We start from the raw sequence: 21,929 nt of genomic DNA, 5'->3' as shown, positions 1-21,929 counted from the left end.
TATCTTGTAACTGGAGGGTGATGAAATCTTCCCTTGAACGTGTTTAATGTGTATGTGTTAAACCGAGGACAAGCAGGATCTGTGTGTGGGTCTTAAATTAGCAGCAGCATCACAGCAAATGAATGCAGGTCACGTTTCATTTTTATGGCAGGCAGAATTAGGGGTCAGATAGGCCTGTTGACTGTGGTTGCATGTGCAGTTTAAAGAAATGTGTACGCACGTGAACATGTAGTAAGAGGCTGTTCCTTAAACACTGGGGAAAATCTGCGCAAAAATATGTTGAAATGTAGAACCTCTTTTATCACCTGATATTTATCCACTACTGACCCAGTGATCTAGATCCGTGCAGGTGCTGTTTTGATGTCTCTCCACACACACACACACACATGCTTCCTGCTCCTGTGGGAAGTCTCTTATTACAGCTCTGCGAAAATGGAAAATAGCAACAGCCAGCACAGGCTTTTCAGCTTAAGACTGGACCAACATTACACAGTAATAGAGGACACTGGAGGATGCACTGAAAACACGCTCACACCAATGCAATGCAATAGAACAGCTAGCAGTTCCAAAAGACAAAAAATAAAAACAGCCTTTGAGGTGGGGCTTTAGGAAGGTTGTTCCACAGGTAAAGGGCCAAAACAACACAGGCTCAAACACCCTCAGATCTCAATCCCAGACCAGCCATCGGCCAAGAGAATATTCCTCCAGAAGACTGTGGCGAACATGAGCAGACTTTCAAGTTTTAAAGGTAACAAGTCAGACAGGACTACCACATTGAGTGTTTAAAAAAATGTTTTATGCATCATTTTTAAATATATTCCAAGTCTGACTGGACAGAACTGTAGCCCCTGTATGACTTTGCTCAGATTTTGTACTATGTCAGAAAAATTTTGACTGAAACAGGATCAGGGTCGACAACCTACATTAAATGAATTCAAGAAAAAAAAATAGAAGCCACAGCCTCTTTAATGTAGGCAGTTCTATTACATTGTATTGTTGTGTGGATGTATTTGCACCACCTAGCAAAAGTACACCGCATCCCAAAAGTCTGTTCTCCCTAGAAAAACAAAGCCCAAAGACTGAATACGTAATATTATCAATTAATTCAATTGGCAGTATTTCCCCCTTTCACTTTGAACATGGCTTTCAGTTTTTCAGGCATGGAATGGATGAGGCTCTTCAGTGTGGATCGTTCTATCTTCCCCCACTCCCGCACAGCAACAGAGTTGAGCTTTCATGGTGTTTGGTGGTGAACTAACAAAAATATGACTGTTCATTATTCTCCAACAGTTCTCAATTGGGTCGAGGTCAGGGGAGTATGGTGGCCAGTCCTCCTTATGCTGAATACACCATTGCTGAGCCATATGGGCAGTGTGTGAAGGGGCACTATCTTGCATAAATACCAGTTCTTTAAAGTACAGGCAATTTCCGCCCAAAATTTCTACTGAAGATGTACAGAAAGTAAATTGAATGCTGTTCTTGAACTGTTTGGAGTACATGCATGGTTGGGGTCTCATTTGAAAGCAGACAACCTGAATTTTCACTCAGTTCAGTCAGAATTACTCTAGGTGCTACTGGCACAGAGTATTTCATGTTGGCACACACTGAATTAGGATGAATTTTTTTCTCGCCTACATTTTTTCCCTAATAAAACACCTGAAAATCAGTGTGGCAGCACTGTGAGAGCTTGAAAACACAATATTGCAAAAGCCTGGGGTCTTACATAGTTGAGGTCAAAATTTCAGAGCAATACTACAAGAAATGAGTGTTTCACACATGTATTTGTACTGATATGCCCCGCCCCTGTCAATGTTGGACACCCTCTATATACCCTCTGCACAATGGTATTAGTTCGTTTTCAGCCCATTTTCACATTATTTTCACTCCAAAAACTCATAAAGAACTCAAAAAAATCACTTCAGATAGGCTTCAGTGTCGATCACACACACAGATTGAGAGGAATAGAGAGAACCTGCAGGTGGAGCCCGTAGCACACGTCTGAAAAATGATATAAACCCGCTAGCAGAGGCGGGATTTATAGTCAAGCCATTCAGCAAGCTCATTGGCTACCAGGCCTGTCAATCTAACGTTTCCTCCGACGTGATTTGCTGAGAAGTAAGTCATTCAATGATGTAGTCCAAATCTGTCAGACTCGGCCACGGTTGGCTGTTTCGCCGTGGAAGGCGGAACCGAGTCACTTGATTGGTTGAAGTTCGGTTTGAAGCGGAAGAGAAGCCTTCAGTATCCATTTTGAATGCCGAACAAAGGAAATACAAGCATGTTTGATAAACCTATTTACAAAAATGCACTGATTATGAAACGCACAGCGCCACTACGCGCTGCGTGGACGCGCACGGAGCCGATCGATTTCTGGATTTTTTACTTATTTCGAGACATGTTTTGGACAAAGTATTATACTGGATTGTTTTCTCTGGATGGCTAAGCTTGGGTTCTGGCCGGTTTTTGTGGATTATCTTCATTTTGACCAGGGACGACCGTCCAAAGGTGAGCTGTGCACCTTTACGTGATTTGTTGTTTGTTGGACAAATGTGTTTATATTACCTGCTGTGGTAATCACATCTGAAAGTGGTTTATACCGCGGATTCATGAGAATCTCAGCTTTCTATGTGTGTATAGTGTTTGTATAATCGCGTTTGCAGTGTCGTTTTATTTTGGAAAATGCTTATGCCGATATCAAAACGGCCCGCCCGCGGGCCGGTGTACTTTAACGGGAGCATTTTCCATTCAATCACAGGCCTGAGACTTTTTCCTCCTGGTCAAATCTCGAAGTTGTACCTATCCAAGAATGTTGTTGGTATAAGATTGTGATATAACAGTGGTACCTTGAGGCACAATGTGCAGCTCTGAGACACCTGAAGCAGACATAGCCCACCAAACCATACTATGGGTACCAAATTTCTCTTGCTCAGAAGATTGTACTTTTTCGCAATCATCTGTATCGATATGGTCATTTTGGCTGTTGGGTGTCGGAAATAAGTAGAGAGGGCAGTCATAAGCGAAAATCCAGTACTCCCAGTCTCTTGGAGATAGAGTTATGTATTTCTTTGCGAAAGCCAGTGTCTTCTTTTGCAGTTTGGTGAGTTCCGGGGTACGTTGCCTCTTGTAAGCGTTCAGCCCCAATGTTTCTACTAAATGACAATGTGCAGTGCTCTTAGAAACATCTTCGCCAACATTTTTCAGCCTCTGAGTGAGTTGCTAGCATGATTGGTGAAATAGCCCCGAGCTCTCGTAGGAGGCGGTCGCACTTTTCCCCTTTCTGTCTCTATCTCTGTTCTTCTCCCCACACCCTCATGTTTTCTGCTTGCTCCATTTTTGTCTCGTTTCGTCTGAGTTGGAGCGATCGGTTGGCAATCGAAACACCAATCATGGAATTGATTAGCTGGTCTCTCAACACGATTGACAAGATTGTCGGCACAAAGAGCACGGGCCTAGGGGAGCCTACCTGCCTGGATAGGAGTTTCGCCTCTGGTTGCGTGATCGACGCCTGGGGGAAGTGGAAGGGGATCATGTGCCTGGCACTCCAATCCATGGAGGATGTGGAAGATGTTTATATATTCGGATTTATGATGACAGGTCTGCTGAAAATTGGCTTGATCGCGGGCCTGAGCTTCTGGAAAATTAGGATGAATGCAGATAGAAACGTCTTTCAAACTCTGCTGGTCTTTGCAAACGATTGCATCAAGGCTGCTAGTGACCGGAATGACGAACTCAAACGTAAGATGGACAATTTGCTTGGTGTGACTGTTGATTTGAGTCGCAAAGTGGATGCCATCAAGGTGAGGATCGCCACAGCTGAGGTCTAAAAAAGTTGAGAGCAGCTAGGGGGAAGGTGAAATTGCTCCTCTCCCCTGCCTAAACAAGAAGGATATTGATTACATTTCGGCGCCCCTGGAACAATAACAAACTCCTCTGGAAGTTTTTCATGGCCAAGAGATAGCTCTCCTAAACTCCCCCCACTTTCCCAAGGACAACTGTTGACTTCTGGACTGGTCCATCTGAGGACGTCTCCATGGCAACCTGCTGTGTTCCACCCTTGCGAACTGAGGCACGGGGGTCTGGGATGGAAGGAGATTGGCTACACGCAAACACACACACTTGGACTCATGAACTGAGGACTGAGCTCACATTCACACACACACACATGCCCATCACTCCCTCCAAGCCGCCTCCACAAGCTTCCCACTCGCGATGCACAGTGGGCAGGAATCCCGTGTGCAGCACGCCGCCCTATGGCGCAGCAGCGACATAGGAGACCGACTACTGTGCTGAGCTCCCTGTCCCATTACCCCCATCCTTATCCCAACTGACCTTGTCTAATGTCATGCTTTGCCTGTTGTGGGTTTGTTTTTTTCAGGTTCCTTCTCAAATTGAATTTCCCAACTTGGAGGTTTCATTTGGTATAACAAACCTTTTTTTCATTTTTCCCTCTGCTATCCCCACCCCGATTCCAAATGTCTTTGTTTTTCCTTTTCCTCAAGACAGGCGCGCTCCTAAAGGTGCAGCAGCCCGAGCTGCCATTAGCAGGGCAGCTCAAATGAAATTTCATTGTATATGAAAGTGTGCAATGACAATAAAGGTTTGAGTGACTGATTGATTGATTTTACCCTTGGCCTTTCTCATCAGATCCTTGGCCCTTGCGGTTAGGTCAGATGGATATCCTGAGGGAGGCAAGTTTTTGAAGGACTTTCGCCACCACTTCTGCACCCAGCAGATACCTCTGCCAGGGACTTGAGCTACCTGCTGACCAATTTTTCCTGCATTTCAAAGAGCAATGGTCGATACACAAATCTCACCCTATGAAAGAGTAGCTTTTCCACCCTTACTGTTGGCCATAGTAACAACGCTTTCAAAATTTGGTTGGGAGTGTAATGCATTTTGGTCAAGCAAGAAATTTATATACTGGGACTTGACAGTTTGACCAGACAAACAACCAAACAGACCTGATTGACCAGGTGTAACCTGTTTTGGTGACAGTCAAACATGTTGTCCAGTGCGGAGACCGAACTTTTGGGACACGGTGTAAGTGTTATATTTATATACCCATCAATGTATCAAGCAGAAATGAAAATTGAAATGATTTAAAATCAGTTTTGAATGGCCTAATGACAATATATAGTATGCACCTGAGAAGATCTGCTAACTTAACATTTAAAATGTATTAGCTTTGGTATATAACCAAGAAGAAATAACTCAGCCAGATGAATTCACCTGCCCCATGATGCCCACATATAACACCCTAGTTCAATGAGGCTTCCTATGGTCAAACATATTATGTACTAACACACAAAAATAAAGTCTGATGAATCCAAATCTAATTCCTGACACCTACTGTAACAGCAGAAAGGCATCTGGGTTCCAGCACATACAGTATACCACCAGTAATACAAGCTAATATAGTTTTAATGTGTGTTTTCACATTGGTAGAGTTGCCCACAGTTTAAGTACTCCACTACAGTCATAGTGTTCTCCATAGTCAGAGTATTTAAGGAGGTGTGATACTGTAACATGCTATCTGACTATGAACAGTTATTCACATGAGGTCAGGAGGCCCTTGATAAACCCGTATCAGTCACTTCTTATTCATCTCCCTTCAACGCTGCCTCTGTCTTTTCTCTCACCTCCTCTATCTGTACTATGTGCTATAATACCCAGGAGCCCTTTTGCTCAGCAGTATCAACTATTAAATACTGTATCATGTCAGACAAGGAGTGTTAACAGCCTGCTGTGGGCTCTAAGATTACACTGTGTTTTCACAGAGAATGCTACCGCATCCTAGATAAACCCTTCTAAGATGCTGTGCATATAGAATTAAAAATACATGGCATTGAAACCATATTGTGATATTCAATAATGTGTTGGAGGTTGGGAATCCCAGTCTTGAGCCGGGTTTAGCAATCTGTGATCCCAAAGGTCAAACTCCCCGTGAGACAGTGAACAAATCAGCAGCTGTCATTCCCTCCTCCCTTAACCTGTTTGGCCTCACGCGACACTCCTTTCCTATTTTAAGGCCCTCTGTTGTGGCTTTCCCACAGTGGACAACAAGGCGAACTCGAAGAACAGAGATACAGAGAAAGAGAGACAAACAGCTTAATCTGACCTGGGGAGACTGAAGGAAAGCAATCACTCAGGAAGGCAGGTAAAGGCCTGACAGGCAGTGAGTAAGCAGCCTGCTGGGCATTTCCATGTTTAGACTGCTGTTGCTGCTGTTCCCAGCCTCCTGAGAGATCGACAACACCCCCCACCACCACCACCACCTGCACCTCTTAGCTGCTCAACCGCTTTCAAGTGCTGCAACATTAAAGGTGCTGCAGTTTCACTTACTTTAGCTACTGTCTCTCTCTTCAGTCAGTGCTGAGATTTGATCAGCACAGGCTGCAGACATCCACCACTTTTTAATTCAAGATACTGGCTGCACCTGCTGATTCACACTATGCAGAGGAGCTCAGCTTCTACAGTGGCTCAACAGCATCTTATGTAAGTAAAGAACTCAAACATAAAATACCTTTTTGCATCTTCTTACCTAAGCAATTAAGTTTAAGTTTGGATGGATGCTATTTGTGCCCTTCAACTTATTAAATGCTTCTTTTTGTTTGTTTGTTTTTGTCTGTTTTTTTTTAAATGCAGCTTTGCATTCTTGCATGAGCATAAGAAAATGCAGCTCATAAGCTTTTTTTCCCCACACACATCAGTTCAGATGTCAGAATGATTTTTAGATTTTAGGGATCAAGGGGAGGACTTAAATGGTGATTTAGAGTTTCAGATATCAGATATATCAAAGTGCAAAATGTTCAGAAATTCCTAAAATCTTACACATTGATCTATTTCAAGCCTTATGTCACATCAAACTCTACTGTATGCTTCTTCAACCACACAGAAAACAGACCTGTGATCATTATTTTCAGACATGACGTGACCATAACTCCAAAGCAGCTGGGATGCAGAGTTATCAGGTTGCATGAACATACGGCAAAATGATTTACAGCTGAGTCAGAAATAGCACAACTTCCGATGCGACTTGTCCAATCTTAGCCATGCAGGCAGTGGGACAAGTTTCCATGGCAGACTGAGCCGATGGGAAACTCTAAAAGTAGTTCAACTGTCCTGGTTGCCACCAACTTACCACTGACACACATACACACTCACATATAAGGACACACTCTGTACAGAGGGTGCATGGGCAGTGATGCAGGATCAAGTTTTCATGTGACATTTCTGTGTGTATGTGCAGGAGCGATGGTGGCTTGTCTAACAGTTTCGAAGCCCTTGGATGCCATGAGCAGCTGAATTCCAAGGACAGCCAGAGCTCTGAAGACCCCAGAGAATATTGTTATGGTATAGCACACACCCCTAACTCACACCATCCTCTGCACATGTGCACATTTACTGTTTGCAGTGACATTGCAGTGCCAGTGAGCTCCGACTGGAAATGTCAGCTCATGAGTGCAATGATTCCCAAGCCCAGCTTTAGATCCAAAGATTGACATGAGATCAATAGTTCCACTGTTTCAGGCCTCAGTTTTGCAAATGCTGCACTGAATAACTAGAGAGTGCAGTACTTCACCAAGGCTGTTCATTCCCCCATATGGCATTGTCAGAAATGTGGCGTTTTTTTCTTTTTTCTTTTTTCTTTCTTTTTTTTTAGAAATACAGCAGTTGTTTATTAGTTATTGACAATCAGAAATCAATGCAACATAGAATGTGGTCATTTAATAGATGTACCAACAAACAAAATGACCTGAGCACAGGCGTGTCTTATGCATGTGTACATTATGTACGGATACTAGGGATGGGAATTTCGACTAATTTCCGAACCGACTAGTCGCCAATAAAATTAACGACTAGTCGGTTCGGAAATTAGTATTGAACTTGCAATTTAACCCTTTAAGCGCCAAAGTCGCAATATTGCCACAAGTAACATTGCTGAACATAACAAGCCATAGCTTCAAATATACTGCCTCGTGTGCCTCATGTACTGTACACCAGGAGATGGCGGACATCTGGAACTTCAATCTGAGCATCAGTTGTGGGCGTGTTTTCATGCAAAGTTTTGGAGTTTACAGAGTTTGAAAACCGAGGAGATGAGACTCGCCGTCGGAGCGTATCAGAGCACAAGACGGCACATTTTAGAGTGAGAAAACTCACCGTACCAAGAGGTCTGGTCAACGCTGACAAAGTACTTTGTCAAGTAATGGCTTACTCATATTCTGAAGAGGAATATTCACCCTCTGATGAAGATGTTCAGTCGTCCACTGAGACAGAAATTGCCGCTGCGTCTGTGCATAACGGCAGCGGGTCGGTGCGCCATGACAGTCCACAAGCAGCACATACTGGAGCCGATGCTTTGTTTCGGGGTGGCAGGAAGGGACGTGGTGGGTGTAGCTGGAGTGGTCAAAACACCGCTAATGATGAGGGGGATAGCGGGGGTTGAAAAAAGAGACAAGCATATGCTACTGGCAGGATCAACCAGGTAGCCCAGACGGGACGAGTGTGCGGCGCACGGCCGAGCGTAGAGCTGCATGGTGGCGCACGGTCGGGACCTGGGGGGGGGCACACTAGCGTTTAACCGACTAGTAAAATACTAACCGTTTAATAAATGAGTCGACAATTAACCGATTAAACGACTAGTCCGCACATCCCTAACGGATACCAAATCACGTGACCTAAATACGTAGTGGGCCGCAGGAATTGATGGTACCCGGAATCACCCCCACAATTTAATAAATTGTTCCTTGCATTATTTCCAGCGGATAAGTCTCAGTAAGTTCGCAGCCGTTGATTTGTAGTGGGATCGCAATCATGTGATCGTCAGCAGGCCACTGATGTAGTGTTCACTTGTAGTCATAGTTACAGTGATGCCATGCCACTATCTCACAATGATGCAGAAATCTTTACCAAATTCGTGAATCCAGACTATAAGCCACATCACAATTTCATCCAATCTGTCTATTTTTTTTTAAATAATGTTGTGAATGGACAGACAAACAGACAAACCAACGCCAATTGTCACATTGCTCTACCATCTTCCTTGGCGGAGTAAAAAGCAAATATCACTTTAACTTGCACTTTAAATTTTTTTTTTTTCTATCTTTTTGCCAATGACTAGTGTGACCTTGGTCCCTGCTCTTCTTTCCAAACTGCCAGCTGTGCAGGTCTCTGCATGTACCTCTTACATCCTCCGCTTCGTATGTGATGCCACAGATGCCTGACACAGTCATAAATCATAGACCAGCTTATATCATGTCCAGGTTTAATAGAAACAGAGATTCAATTTCAAGATCTATGGCAATGTCCAACAGCTGTGTGTCACGCCAGCTGAAAGAGAACAGGCTTAAGCATCGTCATCATTTTTCAGTATCTCGCTGGAAGATCTAAATGTATTACTCACTAACCGACATGCTGTAGCTCAGAGGAAGTTGTAAAGCCAGAAATAGGTTTCATCTCACATTTTATAGTGCTCTCTCTCTGAAGTCTTTACGCACCAGATGAAAAATGCGAACTGTATGAAGAAACTTTTTCAGATTTCAGGCCATGTAGAGATACACCTGACCTCTGAGGCTCAAATTAAAATATATTCACATTTGTCTTTTATCTGTTCAGGTGGGTATCACCCTGTCCAGATAGGGGACACCTTCAACAGAAGATACCAGGTGGTCTCTAAGCTGGGCTGGGGCTATTTCTCTACTGTCTGGCTCTGTGTGGACCTCAGGTAGGTTCATTTAGATGATGTGCTTTGATTTTTATGTTTAAGATGAGTGTGTACAATTAGACGTGGAAGTGACAATTTCTAGATTCACTACAAACACAACAGAATTATTCTAATATATATAAAATTTCTGCTTTATAATAAACACACAACTGAAATTCAAGTATTGACTCCTTGGAACTCTGTATATTTTAATTTGTTCATGTAGCTTACAGTAAATTAGAACATCACCAGTTAAAGGACTTTAAGCTACCAAATCCATTAGAGACATAGGATTAAGACTTTATCTATATAATTTGGGTTTACAAATACTTTGAGACAACACCAAATAGGATATTCAGAATGCAAATAAGCAGCAATTATGATAAAGTTTAAAAAATAGAAAAGTAATAGATGCAACAGTGCAAAATGCATTATGTTAATGTAGTGAAACCAGTAAAGTATTAAAAAACAAGTATAGGACATTCTAAACAGTTGTAGAGTCAAAGGGCTTTCGAGTAGAGAAATAAAACTGGTGTTGCAAATTTACCAAAAAAACTAATATAGGTCTGGAGCCTACAATACTATCAATGATGCAAATCGGTCTGGATCCCTGTTATGAATTGGTGACTTGTCCAGAGTGAACCATGTCTTTCACCCTATGTCAGACCCCAGCAACTTCCTATGGGATAAAACATACAAATACAAATTCTGCTGAACGATTTCTATTTGTTTCACACAACTTTGCAACATTAAACTAAATGTTTTATTATTCATAATAATAATAATGTCTTCAGAAATCTAAGAAAATATATGTTTGTATGAGCACAGATTTGGTGAATTCAGCACATAGTGTACTGTTCAGTGTTCCAGCAGCTCTGACCTGGTGTGTGTGTTGGCAGGTTAGGTCGACGTGTTGCTGTGAAGGTCCTGAAGAGCGGAGCTGGCTTCGCCCAGGCAGGACAGGATGAACTGACTCTCCTCCAATGTGTTAGTGACCCACTGCTTTTGTTTCTCCTCTCTGACCTTTCTCTCTATTCCATGCCAGTTCTTTAGATTTATTTTATTGTTGCCAGAATGTCTTTCTCTCATGTCTTTATCTGAATACCACTCTCTGTCTATTTTTTTTCTCTACATGCCAATGCCAGAATACAACTTGCTCTCTCCCTCTCTTTTTGTTTGTCCTTATTTCCTGTTTCCCCTCATTCCTTCTCCTTTATCAGGCCAGTGGTCCTGTGGCCCGTCACCCCTCCAGTCAAAGGATTGTTCAGCTGCTGGATGAGTTCAAGCTGGCTGGGGTCAACGGGGTCCGTATCCTTTACAGAGACAGAGTTATTTCTTGGATGCGCATGCTACACTTGACACTAAGGGCTGAGGAGCTATCATGTGTGGAGGTGTGTGCTTATGTGTATAACAGAGTCACTGAGAAATGCATCAACCAAATGGTCCATTTCCATGCATGGATTGCATTCAGTATGTTGGCTAACTCAGAACAGTATTGCAGTACAGTGGACTACTTGACAAAACCCTTAATGCCGGGTTGGTAGACATGTGCCTGGTGCTGGAGCTGCTGGGGCCCAACCTGAGAAGCTGGCAGCTCTGTTTTGGGACTCCAGAACTGTTTCAACCTTGGGTCAAGCAAATAGTTACTCAGGTAAAGCGCGGGAGATCAATGCACAAAACATTCTCAGCTTAACTGCAGGAAATCAAGATCACGTAGTATTAAAGCATTTCACTCAAATAGCTAATTAATGCACGTAAATATTTTAAAATACTGCTGATGAATGTTAAAGACCTTAAATTTCATGTTTAGCTATGGTTGTCCGAAGATTCATTAGTTTAAATAGGTTTTGTGTAATTATACACATGGAAAAAAATGCTTTTGTTGCTGTAAGTTAGATGAGAGGAATGATACCACTGTTCAATATGCACACTAAGAGTGCTGGATTCTTTTCAGAGGTGGAGAAGCCAAAAAGCACATTTATACATGTTGGGGCAGCAGAAGTCAGAACAAACCAGATATCCAGCACAAACAATGGCTTTTACCTTACTGTCACAGCTCTCACTGAATGTATAGAGAGCAGAGTACTCAGTCCGGCCGCTCTTGGTCTTTTCTTGGACACGGCAAAACATCATGCTTCAGCTTAAAAAATTGACGTTAACCGACCACTTCACCGGATCCACAGCCCACGTTGTAGGACACCTGTTTCACTCTCAGGTCACATCAGACATCTAAAACCGTATCTGTCATGTGTCCTCATCGTATTTTGTCATGGAGGTGACTTTGTCTAGTGTGTATTTTCAGCAGCACATTATTATTGGCATTGAATGAGCATAAATCATCATAATATTGACCTATCATGGCCTGTTACAGGATTGTATTTATAGGAACACTGCAGGCAGCACTCTTTTTCTATGATCCTCCTTTGAGAGCATGTTGCTACTTGTCCCTTCCAAATGATAGTCTGGGTGCAGAAGGTGTGCAATAGATGTAGGCTACTTCAGAGTTGTAGAACACAGATGACCTGTTGCCCATTGCATGTAAAGTTTATGTTACCTATTTTTCACTCAGAAAGCTGCTTTGCCACTTCTTGACCCAACTCATCAAAGATACTGTACGTCATGCCCCAAACTAAAAACACCCACTGGTCCCTAACAACCAGTCTGCCAAAATACATTTTCTTTCAGGATGTCCTTTTGCTTTTTGCCATTGCATGTTGCTGTTGAGTTTTCAGAGGGTTAGTCTAACACATGAAAACAAACTGGAGCTAGCAAGTATTTAGCTTACCTTAGTAAAAAGGCTAGCAGGTGGAGACAGTTAGACTAGCTTTATTACACCTTTACATATAAAACTAAAATGATGTGAAGTGGTTGTTACTGAGCTTTAGATATGTCGACACTCACAGTTTTGAAACTGTGAACAGAGCCAGCTAGTTGTTTTAGCCTGTCACTAGTGCTTTTGCTAATCAAAGCTAATCACCTCTTACCTCTTGATTCATCCTAAAAAGTGAAAAGCCCTCCATAACAGGTTCAAAAGTGAACCTTTTCACCGACTATTTACAGCTGATGATTGAATATAAACATTGTGACCATATTCCACTGTGGTTTTCAACGGTAGTGCAAATATTAATACTCTAATGTGCAAATAATAGCCCATCATCACTTTGGAGTGACATTTTTATTGCTAGTTTGCACCTGAAGATGCCGAGCTAAGAGTTTGTAGCAGAAAATACACACCATAGTGTTACACTGCGTATATCGAAGGAAGGGAGGACATGTTCTCTCTCTGCATGAGTGTTTCAGTAGTAGATATAAATTTTTATTTTATATTTATGTATAAATGCTGATACCATTACAATGTTTTTTGTTGTCGTTTTGTTGCACTCAACCTATATATAGTTCCATATTTATGACATTTTAGAGGAAACATTAAGTCTGTTGAAATTGCGCTTACATTTTCACTCACCAGCTCACTTCAGAGGAATAAATTTAGTGCTCAATACCTACTGAACTAATATAAAATGACTCAACAAATTTGTGTTTTGTGTCACGCTGATGTTGCCTTTTTTCTAGCTGGGTACAGGATTAAACAGAATCTTAGGTACCCAGGACAAATTTTGTCCAATTTTCAACAAAAAAAATTCTAATTGCAATCCTTGTTGATGCTCACTCTCATAGTTATCTGCATTTGTATATGCATAAGACGATGGACACCCCTCTTATATCTGTACGCTGACTCATAAAACATCATTAGACTGCCTAATCATCTCTTCTCATTCTCACCCAATTTCCACTAGCATTTCTAATAGTCAGAACTCAGGGAGCAGTGAAGCATAGACAGAAACATGATCAAGCACTGTGTATTTTCCTGCAGGTTCTTCAGGGCCTGGACTACCTTCACACTCAGTGTAAAATCATCCACACAGACATCAAGCCAGAGAACATCCTGCTCTGTCTGGAGGAACAGTTCCACAAAACAGCAGCAGGGGGCAGCAGCTCCTCTATACTGAATGGGAAAGAAGCCAAGTCTACAGGCACAGTTATTTTTTAATACTATTGCTCCAGATGGAAGAGAATGTTAGAGAGTCAAGTCTCAAAGCAGTTTATAGCTGAGCTGTATGGGTGACCACACAGGGTGCATCACATATGTGCACAGAGCAGATGCATATGGAGGCAACTTGTGTGCGAATGTCTGACTTTTATTATACGTCTCTGCACTGTGCATACCTAAAGCATATATTGTAAATGTTAATGTAGCCGCAAGGGGACACAAGCCAATGTCTTATTGTGCCAGTCCCAAGCCTGGATAAATACAGAGGGTTGAGTCAGCAAGGGCATCTGACATAAAACTTTGGCCAAATCAAACATGCGAATCAAATGTTTGACTTCCATACCAGATCGGTCGAAGCCCGGGTTAACAACGACCGCCATCGGTGCTGTCGACCTACAGGGTGCCGGTGGAAAATGGACTACTGTTGGTCGAAGAAGGAGGGGAGGAAGGTGTGTTTGTAGGAAGAGAGAGAAGAGGAACACCAAGAGTCTAGGACTGAGAGTAGGGACTTTGAATGTTGGAACTATGACATGAAAAGGTAGAGAGCTGGTTGACATGATGCAGAGGAGGAAGGTGGACATACTGTGTGTCCAGGAGACCAGGTGGAAAGGTAGTAAAGCTAGAAGTTTAGGAGCAGGTTCAAGTTGTTCTATCATGGTGTAGATAGGAAGAGAAATGGAGTAGGAGTTATCTTGAAGGAGGAGTTTGTTAGGACTGTCCTGGAGGTAAAGAGAGTGTCAGATCGAGTGATGAGCCTGAAGCTAGAAATCGAAGGTGTGATGTTCAATGTTGTTAGTGGGTATGCTCCACAGGTAGGATGTGAGCTGGAGGAGAAGCAGAAATTCTGGTTGGATCTTGATGAAGTGATGCAGAGCATCCCTAGAAGGGAGAGAGTTGTCATTGGTGCAGACTTCAATGGACATGTTGGTGCAGGAAACAGAGATGATGAGGAGGTCATGGGCAGGTTTGGTATCCAGGAGAGGAACGCAGAAGGACAGATGGTGGTTGACTTTGCAAAAAGGATGGAAATGGCTGTAGTGAATACTTTCTTCCAGAAGAGGCAGGAACATAGGGTGACCTATAAGAGAGGAGGTAGGAGCACACAGGTAGACTACATCTTGTGTAGATGGTGTAATCTGAAGGAGATCAGTGACTGCAAAGTAGTGGTAGGTGAGAGTGTAGCCAGACAGCATAGGATGGTGGTGTGTAGGATGACCCTGGTGGTGAAGAAGATGAAGAGGGCAAAGGCAGAGCAGAGGACCAAATGGTGGAAGCTGAAAAAGGAAGAGTGTTGTATGACTTTCAGGAAAGAGTTGAGGCAGGCTTTGGATGGTCAGGAGGTGCTTTCAGATGAATGGACAACTACAGCAAATGTGATCGGGGCGACAGGTCGGAGAGTACTTGGTGTGTCATCTGGAAGGAAAGGAGATAAAGAGACTTGGTGGTGGAATGAGGAGGTGCAGGAGTGGATCCAGAGAAAGAGGTTAGCTAAGAAGAAGTGGGACACTGAGAGGACTGAAGAGAGTAGACAGGAGTACAGGGAGATGCAGTGTAAGGTGAAAGTAGAGGTGGCAAAGGCCAAACAAGGGGCTTACGATGACTTGTATGCTAGGTTGGACAGTAAGGAGGGAGAGACTGACCTGTACAGATTGGCAAGGCAGAGAGACAGAGATGGGAAGGACGTGCAGCAGGTTAACGTGATAAAGGATAAGGATGGAAGTGTGTTGACAGGTGCCAATAGTGTGATGGGGAGATGGAAAGAGTACTTTGAAGAGTTGATGAATGAGGAAAATGAGAGAGAACGAAGAGTAGAAGAGGTGACTGTTGTGGACCAGGAAGTAGCAAAGATTAGTAAGGATGAAGTGAGGAGGGAATTGAAGAGGATGAAGAGTGGAAAGGCACTTGGTCCTGATGATATATTTGTGGAGGTATGGAAGTGTCTCGGAGAGGTAGCAGTAGAGTTTCTGACTGGGTTGTTCAACAGGATCTTAGATAGTGAGAAGATGCCCGTGGAATGGAGGGGAAGTGTGCTGGTGCCCATCTTTAAGAACAAGGGAGATGTGCAGAGTTGTGGCAACTACAGAGGAATAAAGCTGATGAGCCACACGATGAAGCTATGGGAAAGAGTAGTTGAAGCTAGACTAAGGGCAGAGGTGAACATCTGTGAGCAGCAGTATGGTTTCATGCCAAGAAAGAGCACAACAGATGCAATATTTGCTTTGAGGATGTTGATAGAGAAGTACAGAGAAGGTCAGAAGGAGCTGCATTGTGTCTTTGTAGATCTGGAGAAAGCTTCTGACAGGGTGCCCAGAGAGGAACTGTGGTTTTGTATGAGGAAGTCTGGAGTGGCAGAGAAGTATGTTAGAGTGGTGCAGGACATGTATGAGGACTGTACGACAGTGGTGAGGTGTGCTGTCGGTGTAACAGAGGAGTTCATGGGGCAGCATGGCTCAGTGGGTAGAGTGGCCGTCTTGCAACCGAAGGGTTGCCGGTTCGATCCTCGCCCCGTCGTGTTCGAGGTGTCCCTGAGCAAGACACCTAACCCCGAATTGCTCCTGATGGGGTCGTGGTTAGCGTCTTGCATGGCAGCTTCCGCCATCAGTGTGTGAATGTGTGTGTGAATGGGTGAATGTGATGTATCATGTAAAGCGCTTTGGGTACCTTGCAGGTATAGTAAAAGTGCTGTATAAATACAGACCATTTACCATTTACCATTTCAAGGTGGAGGTGGGACTACATCAGGGATCAGCTCTGAGCCCCTTCTTGTTTGCTATGGTGATGGACAGGATGACAGACGAGGTTAGACAGGAGTCTCCATGAACTATGATGTTTGCAGATGACATTGTGATCTGTAGTGGGAGCAGGGAACAGGTGGAGGAGAAGCTAGAGGCGTGGAGGTTTGCCCTGGAAAGGAGAGGAATGAAGGTTAGCCGCAGCAAGACGGAGTATCTGTGTGTGAATGAGAGGGACCCAAATGGAAGAGTGAGATTAGAGGGAGAAGAGATCAAGAAGGTGGAGGATTTTAAGTACTTAGGGTCAACAGTCTAGAGCAATGGAGAGTGTGGAAAAGAGGTGAAGAAGCGTGTACAGGCAGGCTGGAACGGCTGGAGAAAAGTGTCAGGTGTGATAGAAGAGTTTCAGTTAAAATAAAAGGAAAGGTTTACAAAACTGTGGTGAGACCAGTCATGTTGTTTGGTCTGGAGACAGTGTCCCTGAGAAAAAGACAGGAGGCAGAGCTGGAGGTAGCAGAACTGAAGATTCTGAGGTTCTCTTTGGGAGTGACCAGGATGGATAGGATCAGGAATGAGTACATCAGAGGGACAGCACATGTTAGAGGCTTTGGAGATAAAGTCAGAGAGGCCAGACTGAGATGGTTCAGACATGTCCAGAGGAGAGAGAGTGAATATATTGGTAGAAGGATGCTGAGTTTCCCACTGCCAGGCAGGAGGCCTAGAGGAAGACCAAAGAGGAGGTTTATGGATGTGGTTAAAGAGGACATGAAGGTAGTTGGTGTGAGAGAAGAGGATGCAGAAGACAGGGTCAGATGGAGGCAATTGATTCACTGTGGTGACCCCTGAAGGGAAAAGCTGAAAGGAAAAGAAGAAGAAGAAGATATTGTAAATGTTAATGCTCAACATATCTGATGTGCTGATATCTACACCAGACCAAGAGGAAGATATCAGAAATAATACTTATTATATTCAATATAAAAAGAAGGCAAATGTATCCTATCCAAACTATCAGAGATAGGCAGAACTAACAGTCCAGTCCAGAATTTTGAATTATTATAGATCATTTTTGGAATCAGTAAGATGTTTGAGTAATGGTGATTGATTGTTGTTTCTTTCAGAAAGGGGTCAAGTAAATCCTTACACTTTAAAGGAAATCACAGTGAAGATCGCTGACTTGGGAAGCTCCTGCTGGGTGGTTAGTACTTCCTCTATACTTTACATACTGCCATTATGTAGCTCTGATGTCTTATAAAACCCTAGCATTTAATTCTGTACCTACAATAAGGGTCCATCTTTATAAGGTGGGTAGTTTCAATTATTAGAGATCATGTTATTGTATATGTCAATATTGAGTTCCAAACTGGTTCCTCTTGCCCCACAAGCGGCCAAAGCTAATTTAATCTGCTTCACTGGCACTGTGTGGGGGTAGTTTGATCAGATTTAACCAAGACTATATTAAGCAAGCTGGATACCAGTCACCACCAGCTGGGCTTGCTGCCAATGGTTTGAGTTCAGTGTGGATTTTAATCATCAAAGTAAGAAGCTGAGAGGCAATATAGGTATTCAGTGCCACAAAATCAACCAAAACACATACACACACACATACCGGGCTTTGCAAAAGTTCTGTTACATGGTTTCATGATCCTTGTGGCCACAACGAGTCTGACAGAGCCAAGCAGCTGAACATCAGTCGGATGACCGTCCACAGAGTAGCGGAGAGGCTCAAGAATGGTGAAGATCTTTCAGTGAGCTTTCAAGAATGGTGAAGACCTGAAAGATCTTCACCATTCTTTAGCCTCTCCGCAACTCTGTGGACGGTCATCCGGCTGATGTTCAGCACAAAGGAGAGCAGAGATCTCAACTCTTTTGACTTCCATCTTGATACTACTTCACCGGAGGAAAAAAATTTGTATTTCGGACACCTGCCTATAAGGTAGAACTTTCATTTTATTTAATGGAATTTTTCACTCCGACATGTAAACGTCTCTAAAGATCATGAAACCGAGTGTAACAGAACTTTTGCAAAGCCCGGTACACACAAAGGCTGCTGATTTTGCAACCATATTAAAAGCATTTATTGACCTTTCCAGGATAAACTGTTTGTAAATTTGTCCAGAAAATTTTGTCTCTGTAAAGTAGGAAATATTTGTTGTGTATTACACCCTGATTAAACAAATCTATTATTCTCTGTATGCTATCTGTCTCTCTGTCTTGCAATAGTACAAGCATTTCTGTGAGGAGATCCAGACCCGTCAGTATCGCTCACTGGAGGTTTTGTTGGGATCTGAGTATGGCCCACCTGCTGACATCTGGAGTGTTGCCTGCATGGTGAGAGACAAACCAAACCAATGTGAGCTCGACACTTTGAAACAGACAAACTCATGGTATTAAGTTCATACGGCTGCACTATTAAATCAAATGGAGTAAGAATCTTCTAAATCATCTTATTTCCCAAAGGAATCAGCACAATGGTATCTTTAGAAACTTCATATTTCTCCTATAATTTGTGTATTTAACTCAATTTGGCTGCATAACAAAAGTCAATAGTAACTTCCACCAGTGGATCACTGGGGTGGTTGAACGCAGAAGCAGAGATTAGGAAGATCCCACGTAGTGCAAACAACAACTCCAAAATAAGCCCCCACTCCTCTGAGCCACATTTTGTCTGACAAAAATGTGGTCCTTAGCAATAAACCCGCCAAATTTGAAGTGAATCAGATGACAATTTTAAAGATATGTGGAGGACACACACACATGCACGCAAGCATTTCAATATGAGTGATTCTCTAAGCTTCTCTATGTTGTTTCACTATAAATAATTAAAAGCTCAGAAATATTCTATAATCACAGTGGATCTTTTAGTCAAATTGAAATCATTTTTGTTTGTTTTTGTACTTTAAAGTTTATTTTTGTAGCTCTCTGTTCAATGTGGAGTATAATAAGCCGTATAGATAATAAACATTTCATATCATGTATGTCTTGTACATTAGGAATTCATTTTACATTATTTTGGTAATAAATTCATTCAAGCAACAGAAAATCTAAGGAGCCACTTGGGAGCTGATTTTAGTGAGCTGAGGCATAAGAACCGACTTAATTATTATCCTTATTTTGAGTCTTTATATGATAATTATCTGTCTCACTGAGTCATTTTGTGTTTTTCTGTGGTCATTTTGTGTCATTATTTTTGGTCATGATTCTTTCTGATTTTCAGGTATATATTGGAGTTGGGAGAAGGGTCAGATTTGGATTACAGACCAATATGGAGATAACTTGTCAGAACAGATATGTAACCTTGACCAGAGCAGAGAGTTCTGCATATCTTCCTCTGACAGTGTCTGCCTGTTGGAAGATAATTTGGAATGAGGTCAGCTGACACCTGCAAGAAAATACCTTTGAAAGGGGAAACAGTAATTTTTCCTTCACTGTGAAGATCTTTCAGTCTGGACCAAAGTAGTGGACAGACTGATCATGATCATTCCTACAGTTATGTGCTAATATTACTCAATAACATGGAGTCAGACCTCCCCCAAAACTTGAGTCGCTGATCATGCCTGGCTGGCACTGGTCCTCTCTGCAGACACTTGGTCACACATCTCATGTTCTCATGTTCTCCTGTTCTCTCTCAGGCCTTTGAGTTGGTCACTGGAGACTCTCTGTTCGAACCCAAAGCCAGCGAATCTATTTCCCTGGAAGAAGGTACGTCTAGTGTAGTGTGCTGATACTGACAAGGGCATGATGAGCCCTGATATAGGATTAAATGGGACTAGCTGCATTGTAATTGTAGATGCAAATTGGTGTGTTTCATACTTGTATGTCTTGTCTTCCTCCACCTCAGACCACATCGCCCAGATCATGCAGCTGCTCGGTAAAATCCCACCAGCTGTTGCCTTGTCAGGTAAATACTCAGCAGACTACTTCAGCCGTAGAGGTAAGTGCAGTCTTCAAATGAATGCAGCATGATTGGACTTTATTTGTGTGAATGATTTTACGGTAGCTATTTTATTCCTCGTAAATCATGTGAACTTGTATGCTGTAAAACTGTATGTTTTTTAAATCTAGCTGACCTGCGTCGTGTTGGTCCACTGAGGCTCTGGAGCCTCTACGATGTTCTGGTGGAGAAATATCACTTTCTGTTGGAGGAAGCCTCTGGATTCTCAGACTTCCTTCTTGGGATGTTGGATTATTACCCAGGGAGGAGAGCCACCGCTGCACAGTGCCTCCGCCACCCTTGGCTGACCTCCTGTTAGCCGCCTAAAGTCCCGACAGCCATCATCTTCAGCTTCATCTGCAGTCTTCACAGCCAGATACTTTTCAGCAGCACAATCTCCCATATTTAGGGCATCTTTAAATTAGAATTTTTATACTAAGGGAACTCCTGTAGAATGTCATGTTGTTCATTTTCAGCATTGGACAGACAATGAGATGATCTCATCCCCTGGAGCCCTGTTAAGCACTTTAAGCTTTATTTTTCTTACATTAATTTTTTTCTTGACAAGTTTGTCAGCTCTTTGAAGCTTTTAAGGAGCAGCTCTAATGAAGAGTTGATTCTGTAGTGTATCTTTCTACGCTGATCGCCTGACACTGCTAGCCAGTGTAAAGTTGTCAATTTGATGCAACCCTGTTCCAGCTATCATTCAGAAAATATGAATATTGCTTTGTGTCAGAGGATTATACAAAATATATTCATTTGATGATCTTTCACAGTGAATGAACTTTTCAGTTTATCTTTTGTACAGCAAAATGAACAGTTTTAAAGATTAAACTCAGAACAAAAACAGTGCAAATGTAATGATTTATCCCCCAGTTCATTCTTCAGCATGACAGGACCCTCATACAGGCATAATGACCCATCTTCAGCTACAAGAAGAACAAGGAGTCAGTCTGGGATTACATGAAGAAAGAGAAGACACTGAGACAGATTAAATCCGTTAAAGAACTGTGGTAGATTATCCAAGATGCTTGAAGAAGCATACAGCAAACACATACCAGACATATGAGCAGGATATTTTACAGCAACTTGATGCTTGAATCTTGGAACAAGAAAAGTACTCAGACAGTGCAGTATTCTGCCAAGGCTGCTCAGTCGTATCATTTCCGACAGCTGAAATCTTGAAAAAATTTGTGGCAGAATTCACGGCAACATAGAATGTGGCCATTTAATATAGATGTACCCATAAACAAAATGACCTTGCACTGAGCGCATATCATACATGTCTACGTTATGTACAGACACCGAATCGGATGACCTAAATATGTAGTGTGCAGTAGGAATTGATGGGACTTATTAACCACCACCGAGGTTACTGCATTCGCTTCAGTATCTGGCTGTTTGTGCGTATGTCCGTTCAGATATCTCTGCAAGTGCTGAAGTCAGGATAATCAAACTTGGCACTGAAGATCAGTCTAAGGTCCCCTGCTCAGTTGTAGAGTTACAGGTCAG

At 42.6% G+C, this 21,929-nt stretch overlaps 1 protein-coding gene across 1 annotated transcript; it reads left to right on the top strand.

Moving 5' to 3' along the window:
* The first annotated feature begins 7,241 nt into the window (after window positions 1-7,241).
* On the top strand, window positions 7,242-21,263 carry si:ch211-220i18.4 (SRSF protein kinase 3). Its single transcript, XM_051949736.1, has 11 exons — window positions 7,242-7,353; window positions 9,619-9,727; window positions 10,606-10,693; window positions 10,927-11,014; window positions 11,251-11,357; window positions 13,578-13,737; window positions 17,605-17,681; window positions 18,707-18,814; window positions 20,116-20,185; window positions 20,325-20,417; window positions 20,549-21,263. The coding sequence occupies exons 1-11, from the start codon at window positions 7,242-7,244 to the stop codon at window positions 20,734-20,736; spliced, it is 1,200 nt and encodes a 399-aa protein (XP_051805696.1). The 3' UTR covers window positions 20,737-21,263.
* Window positions 21,264-21,929: the final 666 nt, after the last annotated feature.

This window comes from Acanthochromis polyacanthus, chromosome 6 (genome assembly GCF_021347895.1).
Source record: "Acanthochromis polyacanthus isolate Apoly-LR-REF ecotype Palm Island chromosome 6, KAUST_Apoly_ChrSc, whole genome shotgun sequence".
NCBI lineage: Eukaryota > Metazoa > Chordata > Actinopteri > Pomacentridae > Acanthochromis > Acanthochromis polyacanthus.
Note: the sequence above shows the minus strand (reverse complement) of the source record. Positions and strands in the feature narration are given on the sequence as shown.